The 16,822-nt window shown below is 47.8% G+C and overlaps 4 protein-coding genes across 7 annotated transcripts; all 4 read right to left on the reverse strand.

Moving 5' to 3' along the window:
* LOC123099777 (scarecrow-like protein 9) lies at positions 1–1,812 on the reverse strand. The gene has a single exon (XM_044521871.1). It carries the CDS (start codon positions 1,810–1,812, stop codon positions 1–3), a length of 1,812 nt encoding a protein of 603 aa, XP_044377806.1.
* A 1,294-nt stretch (positions 1,813–3,106) lies between these two features.
* LOC123096764 (scarecrow-like protein 9) lies at positions 3,107–4,981 on the reverse strand. Its single transcript, XM_044518556.1, has one exon. It carries the CDS (start codon positions 4,907–4,909, stop codon positions 3,107–3,109), a length of 1,803 nt encoding a protein of 600 aa, XP_044374491.1. The 5' UTR covers positions 4,910–4,981.
* Positions 4,982–6,104: 1,123 nt separating this feature from the next.
* Positions 6,105–12,484, reverse strand: LOC123096747 (scarecrow-like protein 9). 3 transcript variants are annotated; one of them, XM_044518515.1, is made up of 5 exons: positions 10,761–12,484; positions 8,533–10,662; positions 7,964–8,048; positions 7,364–7,422; positions 6,105–6,778 (listed from the first exon to the last, which is right to left on the reverse strand). In XM_044518515.1, the coding sequence occupies exon 1, from the start codon at positions 12,463–12,465 to the stop codon at positions 10,939–10,941; it is 1,527 nt and encodes a 508-aa protein (XP_044374450.1). In that variant the 5' UTR covers positions 12,466–12,484; the 3' UTR covers positions 6,105–6,778; positions 7,364–7,422; positions 7,964–8,048; positions 8,533–10,662; positions 10,761–10,938. The 3 variants fall into 3 exon arrangements, with proteins under 3 accessions (XP_044374450.1, XP_044374448.1, XP_044374449.1); XM_044518513.1 differs by having other exon boundaries at positions 6,105–6,566; positions 6,684–6,778; positions 8,533–12,484; XM_044518514.1 differs by having other exon boundaries at positions 8,533–12,484.
* Positions 12,485–12,840: 356 nt separating this feature from the next.
* LOC123096746 (scarecrow-like protein 33) lies at positions 12,841–16,580 on the reverse strand. Of its 2 annotated transcripts, XM_044518512.1 has the most exons (3): positions 14,080–16,580; positions 13,751–14,006; positions 12,841–13,305 (listed from the first exon to the last, which is right to left on the reverse strand). In XM_044518512.1, the coding sequence occupies exon 1, from the start codon at positions 16,352–16,354 to the stop codon at positions 14,528–14,530; it is 1,827 nt and encodes a 608-aa protein (XP_044374447.1). In that variant the 5' UTR covers positions 16,355–16,580; the 3' UTR covers positions 12,841–13,305; positions 13,751–14,006; positions 14,080–14,527. The 2 variants fall into 2 exon arrangements, with proteins under 2 accessions (XP_044374447.1, XP_044374446.1); XM_044518511.1 differs by having other exon boundaries at positions 13,751–16,580.
* Positions 16,581–16,822: the final 242 nt, after the last annotated feature.

Consider the following 16,822-nt stretch of genomic DNA (forward strand, 5'->3'; position numbering starts at 1 on the left):
TCAATCTATCACTTGAGAAGCCCATGTGGAGTGTGCATAGAGCACCCGGCCTTTCCATCCTTGCAGAAGCCAGCAGTGATCCTCGCTGATCATGAAATGCTTGTGGTACCGACTCTTCACTTGGTCCTTGAGCATCAGAACAACATCAGGGTCCAATGGCAGCTGCCTTAGCCCCGCTCGCTCGTTCCGCGCCTGCCACTCCTTGTAGTTCTGAGGGCGCTCCACCCGGTCTGTGCCTTCACAGGCGATCATGTTAATGGCGGAGCGTGCAAAGATGTCCCGCTCCACCAGAAGTCTCTGGTCGTTGTCCCGTGGAACGGTGTTCTCCATCACATCGAACAAGGCCGTGAAGTAGTACAAGGCATGGCGGAACCGCGTCATGAAGAAAGCCGCGCTGTATGGTCCATTGACGAGGGACTGAACGAACACAGCCGGCCTCATCTTGCTGACATTGTTGAGCACCATGTCCCTCGGGCTCACCATGTCAAAGGTCAGGCTCTCGTCCATCAAGGTCCTGAACTCGTACAGGCTGTTCACGACCAGGACCTCGTCTGGGTCGATGTGCAGGTCCTCAGCCCGGACATCCTCCAGCTTGGATGCGATGGCGCGGAACTCGAATGGCACGCCGAACTGCCTAGCACAGTTGTTGAGCCGGTCCCCCGCCTCCTCCATTATTTGAGCCGGACGGAGCCCAGGGCGAGGGGTGTTAATGCCGGTGATCCTCACTTGCGGTGGCCCACCCTCCCTGTTGGCCAGCAACCGGAGCAAGTCCGGCCACTGGAATCCGGTGGTGATGCCGTAGTGCACAATGTGCAGTTTCCTCCTCCCTGCAACGGCCTTGCAGATGGTGTTGATGGCAAAGAGCAAACCAACCTTCATCGAGCAGCACGCAGCCATGTGCAGATGGAAGGCTTTGATGAGCTCAATGGTTAAGGTGTGCTTCCCCATGAGCGCTCGGTACAGCCGGCTCCCAGTGCCAGCCAGCCGTGCCTCCAGCCCCTGGGCGAAGTAGTGCGCCAGCCGCTGCTTGGCGTCCCCCGTCGGCGAGGAGTGCCACTTGATCCGCTCCAGCAGCTTGCTCGCGCCATGCACGTCGTTGCTGGACACTGCTTCGGCGCAGCGGATCAGCAGGGTCTCTAGGTCAGTCACCACCGTGTGCCTCGCCCCGCGCCTCCCGCGCCTGCCAATTGCTGCCTTGTTCTCCTTGTCCTCCAAGGTGACGCGTACCACCTCCTGCATCTCGCCCGGGTGCGCGTCGTAGCCGTTGAGGACGAGCCGGTCCAGCATCTCCAGCGCGGTGGCTTCCTCCTCCTCCTCCTCCTCCTCCTCCTCGACACAACGCGGCAGCGCCGTTATTTGCTTGCTGCTCCTGCCCAAGCCCGCCTCCGCCTCACCATCCATGCCAGGCCTCTTCTTACGCCCCCTGCCAGCCACCATCACATTGTCTGCGGGCAAGAACCTGTTGGCTTCCTCCATGCCTTTGAAGAAAGCCATGCTCGACAGCATGTCCGTTCTGGTGCTGCTCTCGCTGGGAATGGGAAACACCAAACCACTGGGCTCCATAATGCCTGTGCCTGTGCCTGTGCCGTTCAAGAAGAAGGCTGGATACTGCACCTGGCACCCGGAAACCATTAAGTCCATGCCGTTACCTTGGCTCGGCCTCAAGATGGAGGTGGAGGCGGCAAAGGACTCGTGGGCGTCGGATGAGGTGTCGGCAAGGATCTCGGCAAAGGGCTGCTCGGCCTGCAGGAGCTCTGGGTGGTCAGGGTACTGGTAGAAGAACTTGTCGACGATGTCCTCTTCCGTGAGCATGCGCGAAATGTACTCCAGGGCCAGGTCGTTCTGCGGCTGCTGTGAGTCACCATGGGTCGTCGGGGGCGGAGGAAGGTCGAGGAAGATGGATGGGGACAGTGGTGCAGGCTCAGTGAGGCCCAACAACTCCTCCGGTGTGGCAGCCATAGTGGAGTGCATGCTGATCTCTGATGGTGCAGTGAAACTATATTGGATGTGGAGTGGATGTATCACTGTCATCCATCCATTTCATGTGAAGCCAACAAGTACCTCGGACATCGTACAGTACGTTGCTGTCTATTGGAACCATCGTAGCTTCACATCTCACAAGGTTAGTTTAACTGTCCGCCGGCCGGCCTGCGCCTGCACACATGGACAAAGAGAGGCTCTTGAGAAAGATTATATCCATCTTGTTGTCGCAGCCAGCATTCTGTCCTTGTCTGATCACAACTTCAGAAGCAGTCAACTTTCTTGTAGACATCAATTTATGTTTTAAAATGTCAGGCTGTTGTGAGTTCGACATGTAGTAGCACTAGCAGGTAAAATCATTGAAAATTCTCTAGTATTATCCTGAAAATTGATTAGCTCACACGTACTCCCTCCGTTCCTAAATATAAGTCTTTTTAGAGATTTCAAATGGACTATCACATACGGATGTATATAGACATACTTTAGAGTGTAGATTCATTCATTTTGCTCCGTATGTAGTCACTTGTTGAAATCACTAGAAAGACCTATATTTAGAAACGGAGGGAGTAGTAGCCAGTTTCCAGATGCATGTAACCTTTAACCATGTTCAGTTATGTTTCTTTCCTGCTCCACACTTGGACACCTGCAAGTAGGCAAACGGATTTGTAAGATGAAAACGCAGAGAAAGAAATTACAAATTCAAGACATTTGAGTTATCCTTTTTCTTTGAACAATTTCCAGTAATCCTTTTACACATGACACTGAATTTATTGGTCCTCTTATACGAGACTACAGATTATATATCTTCTTCTTCGGGTATCATGTCTTAATGAGATAACTGAAGAAGAAGAATGACTGGAAGCACATAAACATCTGCTGCTGCAACAGCAATTGACCTTTACATTAAGTCTTTACTCATCAAAATTGAAACTTAATGTCTAAAAAAAATGTAACTTTAAGGCAGCTTACAGGAGACATTTAGCATGCGGCAGTGGCACCCTGGTGTTATTCATATTCGTGTCTAAGAGCGAAATTTAAGATGTTTGAAGGAAACGGGAGGGGATGCCTCAGCTGTATCTTATACTAATGTCCATAACATTAACCTTTCCTATGCAGAAAAAGGCAGCTAATACTCCGAGCTAGTGTCGTCTGCCACCCACGCCGAGTGAGCATATAGGATGCGCCCCTTCCACCCCTGCAGCAACCACCCCTGATCCACATCCACAACAAACTCCTTGTGGTACAGGCTCTTGACCTTGCCTGATGCCACCTTAGTGATAATCGGCTTCAGTGGCAGCTGTCTGAGGCCTGCACGTTGGTTTCTCAGCTGCCACTGTTTGTATGTCTCAGGACGCTCTACCCGGTCTGCACTCTCGCAGGCGATAGTATTCAGAGCACACTGCCCGAACATGTCCCGCTCGAGAACGAAGCGCTGGTAGCTATCTGGTGGTGTGGTGGCGTCAAGCATGTCGAACACCGATGAGTAAAAGAAGAGCGCCTCCCGAAACCGCGCCAAGAAAAATGGGCCGCTCGAACCGTTCACAACACCTTGGATGAACACATCTGGCTGCATCTCCCGGATGTTGCTGAGGACCACATCCCTGGGGCTGGGTCTGTCGATAACAAGGCTCTCGTCCATCAAGGTGTTGAAATTGAACAGGTCATTCACCACAAGCACCTCGTCAGGGTCGATGTTGAGGTCCTCGGCACGGATAGTCTCCCACTTGGCCGCGATGGCATGGAACTTGAACGGCAAGCCAAACTGACGGGCACAGTTGCTGAGTGCCCGCCCTGTCTCCTCAAGCCTCTTAGCCGGGCGGAACCCGGGCTGCGGGAGGTCAATCCCGGTGATCCTCACCTCCGGTGGCCCGCCGTCCCTAGTCGCCAGCCAAGCCAGCAGGCCCGGCCACTGGCACCCATAATGCAAGCCATAATCCACAATGTGCAACTTGCTCTTCCCTTCCACGGCATCGAAGATGGTCATGCTGGAGAATGTGAACGCCACCCTTTTGAAGGAGCAGGCTGCCATGAACAGCTCGTAACCTTTGAGGAACTCCATGGTCGAGGTGTGCTTCGCCATGAGTGACCTGTACACCTGGCTCCCAGTGCCCGCCAGCCGGGCCTCAAGCCCCTTGGCGAAACAATACGCCAGCCGCTGAGCGGCATCTCCTGTTGCGGAAGCATGTTGCCTGATCTGTTTCAGCAGATTGCCCGCGCCATGACGGTTGCCGGTGGCCACCTCCTGTGCGCAGCATAGCAACAGCCCGCGCAGGTCCACCGCCTCTTTCTTTCCCTGCTTTCCCCGCACCGCCTTCTTATTTTTTCTATCAGCTCTGATGTTCTCCATGGTGATTTGCAGCTTCTCCATGGTCTCCCCACATAGTTCGTAACTATTCAGCATTATTTTGTTGATCATCTCGCGGGCGCCATCCTCTTCCAGCTCCGGCATCAGCAGTTTGCTGGACCTGCCCACCACTTCCTCCAGCTTGTCCACATCACGCTGACCCTTGCGTGCCCCACCACTAATGCTTCGCCCAAAAATCTCTTTCGCTTGGTCGACGCTGAAGACATCAGCCTGCGGTTGGTTGTCTCTAGGCAAGAACTTGTTGGCCTCCTCCATGCCTTTCAAGAATGCAAAGTTAAGCATGGCTTCATTGGAGCGGTTGAGTTTGCTCTGATCACCATTATTGTCCACCTCAGCACCATCCGAGAACGTCCAACTCGGGACGTCCTTGTCAGCCAAGCACATGCTGCCTCCACGAATACCCTGCAAAGACGCATCGGAATGCATCTTCTCCATGTCGCCACCTTCGCAGGACAGTAAGTTCTTGGCATCATCAAGAATTTGGGTAAATTGCTGCTGCGCCTGGAGGAAGGCAAGATGGTCTGGGTACTGGTAGAAGAACCTGTCGTCGATGTCCTCCTCCATCAGAATGCGAGTGATGTATGGAAGCACCAGGTCCCCGACACTGCCGCCACAGGGCGACGGAGGAATGTCAAGGTAGACGGATGGAGATGGCGGCGGGGGCTCCATGTGTTCCTTCAGTCCCAGCAACTCCTCGCGGGCGATGGGCATGGTGGTGAACTGAACTAGTGATGGTGCTGCGCTCCACAAGGATATGGCTGGTTGCTCTTGTACAGAGAAAGGCGTCGGTTCTTCCCATGCTTGGAGACTTGGAATCAACGATCATCCTCCAAATGGACATGGCTGATGGTTCTTAAAAAAAGAATTGTCCTATAGTATATATCAGGACATGGCTGATCCTCCTGTTTGTCCCCATCACACAATAGTATGACTGTCCTAGGTTGATTATTTTTCTCGAACACACCTGGCAGCGTGTCCTTTTCATTATGAAAGCACCAAGATAGCAGGAACAACCAAAATTTACAAATATTTACAAAAATAAAGGAAAAACAACAGTCCTTACTGAACGACTAAACAAAGTTTAGCATTGTAATACTACTAGTAAGATGCCCGTGCGTTGCACGGAATAACTATGCATGTGTTCAGATTGACGTGTGTCGGGTCATCCCATCTGTGTAATAAATATCACTATGCTTTTCCAAATATTCAATTATGTTCCCGAGCTTACATGCATCCAAATGAATAGTAAATGCAAACAAAATAGATTTTTTTTTTCTTTTTTGCAAACATGTCGATCGAGTATTCTACTTGCACGCAAAATTTCTCAAAGAACTAACATTCATGGTATTTTGCAAAAAAAAGAACTCAAAAAGCTTTAAAGATAGTTTTTTGGGTATTGGTTTAGAATATTTTTCCAGACCAACATGAACGTTGTTTTTCACAAAAATGGTGCGCGCACCTAGAACAGTCCAACATGTTTGCTGCCCAAAACAGTAAGATTGTTTTGAATATTATATTACTGCCATTATTTGAGCTCAGGAGCCAAGTTCATGTCTCTTTCTATTTCAGCAAGCGCCAATGAAAAATTGGGAGAACCTAGAATTTATAATCCTATAGGCAGGACACTATTGCTACTCCCTATCTGTGTCGTACTCCATCTCTAAGAAAACAAGACTTTCCAAAAAAAACAAGATTTCACAAGACTTTTCCCTTCAGTAAAAGCTTCACCTCTGTCATGTTTGCTCTATAGTTGCACTACTTTTTCCGAGAAAAGGAGCTTACAGACTCCAAATTCGGTTGCTGAAATCATTCCGGTATTTACATACACGCACATACACACACCATACGGGCTGGGCATTAGCCACCCAAACCCAATACACACACGCACATATACACACCATACGGGCTGGGCAGTAGCCACCCAAACCCAACATGAAAGCATAAACAACTACTCCCTCCATCATCCTTGGTAACATGAACAAGAGCATCGTCAACCAGTAACCTGACAAACTACAGTTAACTCTCATACGGAGAAAAAAGTTGTACACAGAATCCCAAATAGACCAAACACAGCAGAGCCCAAAAAGGACGACGACGACTACATTGCTAGTCTCATGACCATGGGGTTCCAGCCATGTCGACGCCCACACTTCCTGCGCCACCATCGCCAGCTTACTGGGTCTATGTCACAACAGTCCTCAAAGAGCTCCTTTGTGCAAGGCTGCTCAAGATGTTAGGACGAACACATGAAAGCAGGATTTATTCCTTCAGTGAAAAGGAAGTTGATTTTTGAATGACATGATACCTAACAAATAACCCAAGTAAATCCTCCTCTTACCGAGATGGCACCAAATAATTAGCGAACGTAATTATTCAGCACATATATCATATCATGTGGTACGCCAGCAGATGGAAGCCCACAGGTTACACAACCTAAGGAGGAGCAAACTAATTATTCACCACATATATCATCAGGTATTCAAATGACCGAAGACCCAAAGTAATTTATCAGACCAAATGTTGCTTAAGAATAGAACTCAGACAATAAACAGACCAAATGTTGCTTTAGAGTCGAGATATCGAGCCATACAATGACCTGTAGCTTCCAGTTTTGATGTCAACTATGCCAATAAAAGTGGCATCATCGTCTAATAGTAGTAGATGATGAAGCATTACAATCTTTACTAAATTTTGGGGTCCTAAAGACCTTCTTTAGCACAAAATTATAGCCCACATATAAGATTCACCTAAATGGTCCAGAAGAAAGAAACAAGAATGAATTAGAAGTGTTTTGACTTAATACTTGGGCTCTCACTTCTATCTTCTCACCTAAAAGGACATCAGACAAGCACCTGCAGTATACTTACACAAAGGAAAAAAAAAAAGGAAACTGTAGACCACTGTGGGACTTATTATTGTCATCGACCACTGTGTTATTTAAAGTTGGACCAATAGTCAGATAATACAAATATATGCAAACAGATTGTTCCACCAAGCGATAAGGGACAAGATAGCAACCTTTTTGTTTTCCTTTATCGCTTTGTTGGCACGAGGATTGTAACATTTGGGCGCAAGACCTGATTATTTCTCCCCAAAACAGAAGAGTATGAGGTTAGCCAAATGAATTAAAAGCTCAAAACACAAAAGCCAATAGGAATGTTATATGTAATCTAACAAGAATACTATTCTTTGCCAAAAGACAACATGATAATTTGTTTTAACCCAACAACATCTATGATAAATTTAGAACAATTTATATTTAGATCTGAAATTGCACATATGATAAATTTGATCATCATCAAGTAACAATATGAATAAAACAAATGATATGCACATGTATGGTAGCCAAAAACTACAAATCAGAACATAGTAGTATACAGAAGTGATCAAGTATGAAATTTTCACAGCATTTCCATAGAACCTAACACAATAATTTTCACAGCATGGCTTCACAACTTCCAGTCAATAGTGGGAAAAGAAAATACGTTCACAGCAATATGCACAAAACAGGTCAGTATGTAGCATGATGCACTCCTTATAAATCTCTAGCACAATCACCAATCTCTAAATGAGTGCACATACTGAATATTCAACCTAACTCAACCAGTATTTCCTGACCTTGTGATTACTCAGTTTCACACCTAAATCCAAGGGTTTCTCCTGGAGACTTCTAATTTCTGAGCTTGATGAGTATCTTTTGGACCTGCCATGTGGATCGTCATTTTAAAAATCAGTGATTTGGTGAGAAAAAAATTCCAACTGTAGTTGGAGCTGCCACTGAGTATTTATGTGCATATTTAGTACCAATGCATATTTACTATTTGGTTAACTTAAGCAACTATACTTCAAGATTTCAATTGTAATCAATATCGCAATACAAGTATAATGTGGTACTACAAAAGTATAAGATCAAGTGACAAGAATGTGGCTATCTGTGGTCCAGCAATCTATGCCAATAGATGAATAAAAAATCAAACTGCTATAATATTCACTAATTATCAGTGCTAGCATTTATTGTGTAAAAATCATATTAGAATAGAAGTAGGCTAGCATAGCACTCGAAGCATAGTAAACCATTCCTCTAGTATTATTGGGAAAAGGTACTGGTGCTTGATCTCCTAATCAGATCAGTCATTTCTGTCATTGCACATATCTGCAATTGCACAAGTAATAAGATCCACCCATACCTTGGTCCTTCACGAAGTAGAACAGAAGACGAAGTCCTCACAATCCATTCAATCTGAAGATTGGCGTGACCAGCGTTTGGCTTCTTTGGGTGCAGCAGCGAGAGTCCCATTTGCTTTATATTGGTCTTCAATAGTAGTTTCTAGACAGCTCCACCTTGGCATGCGGATTCGAACCCAGAGTGATAGAAAATTTGATATATATGGGCCTGCAAGGATGGTTTCTAGACAGTTTCGCCTGGGCGCGCGGGTTTGGCAGAAAATTTAAATTTGGGAGGCGGCATGGGTGGACAGGATGACAGTAGCCAAGAATAGCGCGCCGGTGGGGAAGGGCAAGGAGTAGTATGTGACGGCGCCGCCGCCGCTGTGAATGAGCAGCTCGTAGCCGGCGGCGTACTTGGGGCAGTCAGCGTTGGAGGAGAGGGTGGAGAGGGCGGATGAGACATCGAGGAGGGGGAGGTGGTGGCGATGATGGGCGGAGGTCGGTGGGAACACTGCGGCAGAGGAAGAGGCAGAAGATGCGTCGGTGGCGGACCTACGGCGGCCAGCGGCGGAGGAGACGGGTGAGCAGGCGGAGGAGACGGCAAGGGGGGAGAGGTGGCAGTGATGGTCTACGCTAAGCCTGCAGCAGCAGAGGAGGAGGCAGTATAGGCCTCGTTAGACGGACGGCGGCGTCGGCCTGCTTGCCGAGGTTGGCATCGGATGAGACGGGGAAAGGGGCGGAGCCACGGGGGAGACGGCGAGGAGGATGGTTCGCCGCGGCGGTGAGAGGTTGGACTGGTAGAAGGCATAAGGCCGGGGAGTTGGCTGGGGTTGAACGGCGTCGACAACTGCCACATCGCCGGATCGATTCCAGCGCTGCCGGCGGCGGTTCGTACGGCGCCTCCCGTTCTGGAGAGGAGATGGTGGATAAGGTCGATAGTTTCTTTTTTTTTTTGACCCGGTGGGGGTGGGGCAGAGAGTCGAACAAGAGAGATAGGCTGAGAGGGCTTATCTACAAATGTGTAATGCATCAGGCGTTTTTTTTTGCAAAATTTACCACAGATTACTTGCAATGCGTTGGATGTAGATCTGATGGTTGAAATTGAAGCAAGGCAGGCACACCATCATCACCAACTCGTATTTTTATAGGAGTAGAGATAAACCACAAGGGAGAAGTATACTGTTACATGCGAACTTGCATTTTTTTCAGTATTAAAACATATAATTGCAGTTTTTTAGCATGCTTTCATCTTTCATGAGCCAGTATTTTGTTTAATCTGTAATCACTAAATCACTATTAGATTGAAGTAGTCATTCGGTACCTTCAGACCTGCCGTTTATCCCATTCACTGCACACAGGCCCAGTAGCACTACAAACCTGCTAGTAAACATAACGCTCAATCAATGAACTTGTGACCTGAAAGGCTGAAACATTAAAGCATAGAGAGAAATAGCAATTCCAGGCAAGCAATACGAATATAACACACAATGGGCACAGGTTCGTGTTAGTTAGAAGAGTTTCAGAGGCAATGAAATTGGTTACCATATTTGCTACCGGTAAAAAATATGGCCCATGCAATGCAATTGAATTGGCATGTGACATACCCCGGCCAGAAGCAAAAGGAATTAGAAGATGCCAAGTGAAGAGATACATTTACTTAGAAAGTTAGAGATGAGTTTGTTAGGAAAGAAGATATCCTATTTTTGGTGGTCGGGACGAGTCTTCCATATAAAAGGAACATCATGTACTCTGCTAAAAATAAGCAATGAAATAATCAAAAATTCTTTAAGCCCCTCTTCCACGTCTGGGACAAGCCCTGCAGTGAGGCTGTTGAGGGACATCCCCGGTCCATGGACCTTTACCCTGCCCATATTATCTTGTTGTGAATCAAGGTCCATAAAATGCTGGTCTTCATTATCCATGACAAAAGTTGTAATACACTGCGACTAAAACATCCAATTTACACATACATGAGGATGATATCATATCATCGTTAGTCTTCTAGGGTTTACTTCCAATCTCGGACCTTCATCTTCCTTACCATCGTCACACAAATCCATCAGGCCATGACAAAGAGATCAGATGGTTCATGTGAACGGCCAAAGCTCAACACCAAACTCTGGAGACTGAACAGCCACTGTAGTGGCCAGCTGCATCAAACAATAAAACGAGTATGCAACTAGTTCAAATTTACTGGATCATGTATAGTAGGCTAGTAGACAACGCACAACCCTAAATATATATTTACCTTATACAGTTGGGTACAAGAAAAGGGGAAAAAATGCAGACATTATCTGAAATACTTCAAGCAGTCCGATAGATATGACGAGTCAAAATGCATCTTTCAGCTTGAGAGCATAAACCACACCACAAACAGTATTAATACCATATCTACTTATGTTCAAGTGCAGGAAGGAGAAAATTAGTTAACAGTGGGAGCTAGCACCGTCTGCCTCCCATGTTGAGTGAGCCAAGAGGATGCGGCCCTTCCACCCTTGCAGCAGCCAGTGGTGGTCCTCGTCGATGAGAAAGTCCTTGTGGTATTTGTTCTTTACCATGTCCCTAGCCATCTTAACAGTTTCTCTGTCCAGTGGCAGCTGCCTCAGGCCTGCACGTTGGTTTCTGACTTGCCAATGCTTATAGGTCTCACAACGCTCCACCCGGTCCGTTCCCTCATATGCAATGGCATTCAGGACAACCCACCCAAAGATGTTGCGCTCCAGCGCCAGCCGCAGTTTGTTCTCCCTTGGCATGGTTGCATCAAGCATGTCAAACAGTGCAGAGTAAAAGAAGAGGGCCTCGCGGAACCGTGACAAGAAGAAGGTGCCATAGGAACCATTCACGGTGCTTTGGACAAACACGTCCGGTTTCATCTTGCTGATGTTGCCGAGGACAGTATCCCTGGGGTTCGGGCTGCCTATGACGACACTCTCATCCATTAAGGTCCTGAAATTGTACAGGTCATTCACAGCAAGCACCTCATCAGGTTCCAGGTCCAGGTCCAGGTCCTCGATGGAAACGGTCTGCCACTGCGCCAAGATGGCACGGTACTTGAACGACACACCAAGCTCCCGGGCAATGCCAGTCAGCCGATAACCGATCTCCTCCATATGTTTTTCTGGGTGGAATCCAGGCTGTGGGAGGTCAATGTGCGTGATCCTGACCTCTGGCGGGCCACCATCCCTTGCTGCCAGCCTGCGCAGCAGTTCTGACCACTGGAATCCATAACGAAAGCCATAATCAACAATGTGCAACCTGCTCCTCCCCACTGCCGCATTGAAGATGGCACTGTTGGCGAACAAGAAGGATACATTCCTGAAGCAGCACGCTGAAATGAATTCTTGGTAAGCCTCTGAGTGTGCCACAGCAGAGGTGCCCTTAGCCGTAAGCGTCCCATACACTTGGCTGCCTGTGCCAGTGAGCCGTGCCTCCAGCCCCTCAGCGAACCAGTAGGCAAGCCGCTGTGTGGCGTCACCAGTGGGTGAGGCATGCTGCTGGATCTCCTTGAGCAACTCACCTGCCCTCCGGCGGTCATCCATCACCGCCTTGGCACAGTGGATCAGCAGCGTGTGCAGGTCAATCACCCGTGCCTTGCTCTTTCTCCCCTTCTTGTTACTGTTCCCAGTCTCATTGTCCATGGAACTGCACATTTGATTCAAGTCGAACACCTCGCAGGCACCAGCTTCGACCAATCTGTCCGTCCTACTGAAATCAGCCTCCACCTCGTCGCTCCAGTCCTTGCGGCCCCTGCTGCTTTTCTCCTTCGGTTGGTCCTGCTCACCGGTGGCCGTCAGCTCACTGTTTGTGGGCAAGAACTTCTTCGCCTCTTCCATGCCCTTGAGGAAAGCAGTGCTAAAGATGTCAGTGCTGAACTCTCCATTGGCGAGCAACAGCAAGCTGCGGACATCATCAACACCCTTGAACTTCGAGATGCCCGAGCTGGGAGAGTGCATGTCGCTGGCCAAGGCGCCACCTTGGTCTGCCATTAAGGTGGAGGCATGCATGCTGGAAGAGAGGATTTGGGCAAAGGGTCGCTGGGCTTTGAGGAGTGCAGGGTTGTCTTCGTCAATGTCATCCTCCTCCTCCATGAGGATACGCGCGATATTGGGGAGTGCCAGGTGATCCTGCATGGCAGAGCGGTTCCTGTCGGGAAGGTCGGGGAAGATATGAGGGACAGCCATGGTGATGACAATGGACAATGGGAATGCGCTTCCTCTAATGAATGGAATGGAATCATGGTAGGTATGATGTTGCTCTGCTAAACTTCTCTCCTTGGTATCACCGAATTGTCTCCAACAATAAAAGGACAAGTAGATGTTTTTCTAATCATATAGGGACGATGTGACCTTCTTGTTCCATTTGCTAGTACAAGGACATTATGCCAAAAAAATGGCATTTAAAAGAATTCTGGGAAAGATCACAACTGGACATGTTTGCACACTATGGCACTTGAAAACCTTTATGTAGTACAGAAGTGATACAATGATGAAGGGCCAAAATAGCAGCTTTATTTGCATGAAAATTGTTTTGAAAGTGCACTTAGTACTCAAACATGGACGTGTGTTCAATTGGGGAAGTACGAGGACTGAACCTAAAAGTGGTTAACAAATGGAGGATTTGTTACCTTTATCCGTTATATGCAGCATGTACACCATGCTTGATCTACACTAGGCACGACGGCATCTAAACTCAAACCACCCCAGATCTTCTATCTTTGACAGCTAAGCCCTCCAACCAATCCTGAATGTAGTAGTCATTTGGTATCTCCAGACCTGATCCGCCTATCGCCTGCACTGCATACACCCTCAGTACCATTAGCACTTTAAACCTGCAAGTAAACATGACACCCATGCTATGAACGTGTCATCTAAAACTTTAAAGCATAGAGGAACAAATAGCAATTGAAGGCAAGTAATAAGAACTTCAGCCCACCAATGGGCACATGTTTATATTAGTTATAAATTACTCAGATTCGTTTAGTGATTGGCCTGCAGCAAGGTAGGCACAGTTACAATATAAAAAAGATAAGCATAGAAAATAGACTACTTAAAACATCTGGTTACCCAAGCAAAGAAGAGCAGTGGCCAACTTGAACTATGAAAACGTCTCTAACTTCTTTTTTTGTTTGAGAATTAGCTGCTAATATTACACTCCTTGTCTAGCAAGTTCATAATACACTCCAGTGGAACATGAAGCCAAGTAATTATTGCAGCTCTCCTTTGCTAATGCATGTGCTACCTCATTAGCCGTACATCGGACCGCCAGCAGCGCATGGTCCTCAGAGTCCTGGAGGCATCCCTTGATTCCTTCAACCAGTGGCCCATATACTGAATGATCTTGGCTCACATATCCCTTGAAAACATCTCAAGTTTGTCGACTTTTGATAACAAATAAATATGCCATCTCGATAAACTATTTACCAGCCAACTGTAGAAGAGCATGGTAGCTTCAGAAGCAACAAACTGGTTACCATGGTGGTCCTGATCATCTATAACTGAAGTTGTAATACATGGTCAACAAAACATCCAATTTACAAACACAGAAGGATGATATCACATCGTGCTTACCTACAAGCTTTTTTACTTCCAATCTTGAATTTCATCTTCCTTGCCAGTATTGCATGAATCCACCAGACTATGACAAAGAGATCAGACAGTTTCCGTGAATATCCAAGGCTCAACATCAAAGTCTGGACAATGGGTCACTGTAGTCACCAGCTAAATTAGCCACTAAAACAAGCATGCCACCAGTTCGTTCCGGATAACACGCGGCCATAGTCATAGATATATATATTTTATCTTAAAAAACATAGAAATATATTTATCTTCTTATACAGTTGAGTACAAGAAAAGAGCAAAGAAAATGCCACATCATCCCAAATGCCTTTTGCCATCCCATAAAAGCAAGAAAAAATAAAATGCATCTTCAAAGTTTAGAATATAAACCTCATCACAAACAGTATAGTATTAATTGCCCATAGCAGCTGTTGTTCCGGTGCAGAAAGGAGAAAAATAGCTAACAATGGGAGCTAGCTCCCTCTGCCACCCATGTTGAGTGGGCGTAGAGAATACGACCCTTCCATCCCTGTAGCAGCCACTGGTGATCCTCGTCTATGTCAAAATCCTTGTGGTACTCACCCATGACCATGTCCCTAGCCATCTTAACAGTCTCTCTGTTCAGTGGCAGCTGCCTCAGGCCTGCTCGTTGGTTTCTGATCTGCCAATGCTTATAGGTCTCACCGCGCTCCACTCGGTCCTCTCCCTCATATGCGATGGCATTCAGGACCATCCACCCAAAGACGTCACGCTCCAGCGCCAGCCGCAGTTTGCTCTCCCGTGGCATGGTTGCATCAAGCATGTCAAATAGCGCAGAGTGATAGAAGAGGGCCTCTCTGAACCGTGACAAGAAGAAGGTGCCGTAGGAGCCATTCACGGTGCTTTGGACAAACACGTCTGGCTTCATCTTGCTGATGTTGCCGAGGACGGCATCCCTGGGGTTCGGGCTGGCTATGACGACACTCTCATCCATTAAGGTCCTGAAATTGAACTGGTCATTCACAGCAAGCGCCTCGTCAGGTTCCATGTCCAGGTCCTCAACGCAAATGGTCTGCCACTGTGCCATGATAGCACGGTACTTGAACGGCACACCAAGCTCTTGTGCAATGTCAGTCAGCCGATTACCTATCTGCTCCATATGTTTTTCCGGGTAGACCCCAGGCTGTGGGAGTTCAACGTGGGTGATCCTGACCTCCGGTGGGCCACCATCCCTTGAAGCCAACCAGCGCAGCAGCTCAGGCCACTGGAACCCAGAATGGAGGCCATAATCCACGATATGCAACCTGCTTCTCCCGACTGCTGCATTGAAAATGGCCTTGTTGGCAAACAAGAAGGCTACCTTCCTGAAACAGCAAGTGGACATGAACAGCTGGTAGGCCTGCATATGCCTCACAGTAGAGGTGCACTCCGCCGTGAGCAACCCGTACACCTGGCTCCCTGTGCCGGTCAGCCGCGCTTCCAGCCCCTCAGCAAACCAGTAGGCAAGCCGCTGTGTGGCATCCCCAGTTGGTGATGCATGCTGCTTGATCTCCTTGAGTAACTCACCTGCACTACGGCGGTCATCCATCACCGCCTTAGCGCAGTGGATCAGCAGTGTGTGCAGGTCAACCACCCGCGTCTTGCTCTTTCTCCCCTTCTTGTTGCTGTTCCCAGTCTCATTGCCATGGGCAATGAGCATTTGGTCGAACACCTCGCCAGCACCAACTTCCACCAATCTGCTAGTCCTACTGACATCAGCCTCCACCTCACCATGCCTGTCCTTGCGGCCCCTGCCACTTTTCTCCTTGGGTTGATCATGCCCACCGGTGGTCGTCAGCTCACAGTTTGTGGGCAAGAACTTGTTGGCCTCTTCCATGCCCCTGAGGAAGGCAGTGCTAAACATGTGAGTGCTGTAGTCCCCATCGGGGAGCAACAGCAAGCTGCGGACCTCATCAACACCCTTGAACTTGAAGATGGGCGAGCTGGGAGAGTGCACGTCGAGGGCCAAGGCGCCGCCTTGGTCTGCCATTAAGGTGGAGGCATGCATGCTGGAAGAGAGGATTTGGGCAAAGGGTCGCTGGGCTTTGAGGAGTGCAGGGTTGTCTTCGTCAACGTCATCCTCCTCCTCCATGAGGATTTGTGTGATATAGGGGAGTGCCAGGTGATCCTGCACAGCAAAGCAGTTGCTGTCATCATCGGCCATCAAGGGAAGGTCTGGGAACACCGGGAGACGGGAGTGGCAGCCTTGGTGATGGCAATGACAATGGTAATGGCAAAGCTCTTCCTGGAATGAATGGAAGGGAATCATGGTAGGTGTAATGTTGCTCTGCTAAGCTTGTCTCCTTGGAATCACCGAACTGTCTCCAACCAGAAAGAACAAGAAAGCAGTTGCTTTCCTAATCATCTAGGTGTGATGTGACCTCCTTGTTCCATTTCCTTGTACAAGAGAATTACGTCGAAAACAAATTGATATTTTAAAAACACAAGAAGAAAATCACACATGTACATGTTCGAGTACTATTTGCATTTGCAAATCTTTGTGCAGTGCAAAAATAATAAAACGATGAAGGCTAACATAGTAGCTTTTTTGCACAGAATTAATTTTAAAAATGAACTTAATACTCAAATATGTACCTGTGTTCCATTTTTGAGAAACTTTGTAAGTTTGCGAACAGACTTTTTTAGAGGGTATAGGTGAGCTCAGATGCCAAAACATTGCACTAAGCATGACGTGTTTTACTCTGCTTCTGATGTTTGGCAAAATGAAAGCGCGGCA

Source organism: Triticum aestivum, chromosome 4D (genome assembly GCF_018294505.1).
Source record: "Triticum aestivum cultivar Chinese Spring chromosome 4D, IWGSC CS RefSeq v2.1, whole genome shotgun sequence".
Lineage (NCBI taxonomy): Eukaryota > Viridiplantae > Streptophyta > Magnoliopsida > Poales > Poaceae > Triticum > Triticum aestivum.

What these genes read in the sequence shown, in the direction of transcription:
- LOC123099777 (XM_044521871.1), bottom strand. Translation starts at nt 1,812, where the DNA reads ATGCTCACGGAAGAGGACATCGTCGACAAGTTCTTCTACCAGTACCCT.
- LOC123096764 (XM_044518556.1), bottom strand. Translation starts at nt 4,909, where the DNA reads ATGGAGGAGGACATCGACGACAGGTTCTTCTACCAGTACCCAGACCAT.
- LOC123096747 (XM_044518515.1), bottom strand. Translation starts at nt 12,465, where the DNA reads ATGCACTCTCCCAGCTCGGGCATCTCGAAGTTCAAGGGTGTTGATGAT.
- LOC123096746 (XM_044518512.1), bottom strand. Translation starts at nt 16,354, where the DNA reads ATGATTCCCTTCCATTCATTCCAGGAAGAGCTTTGCCATTACCATTGT.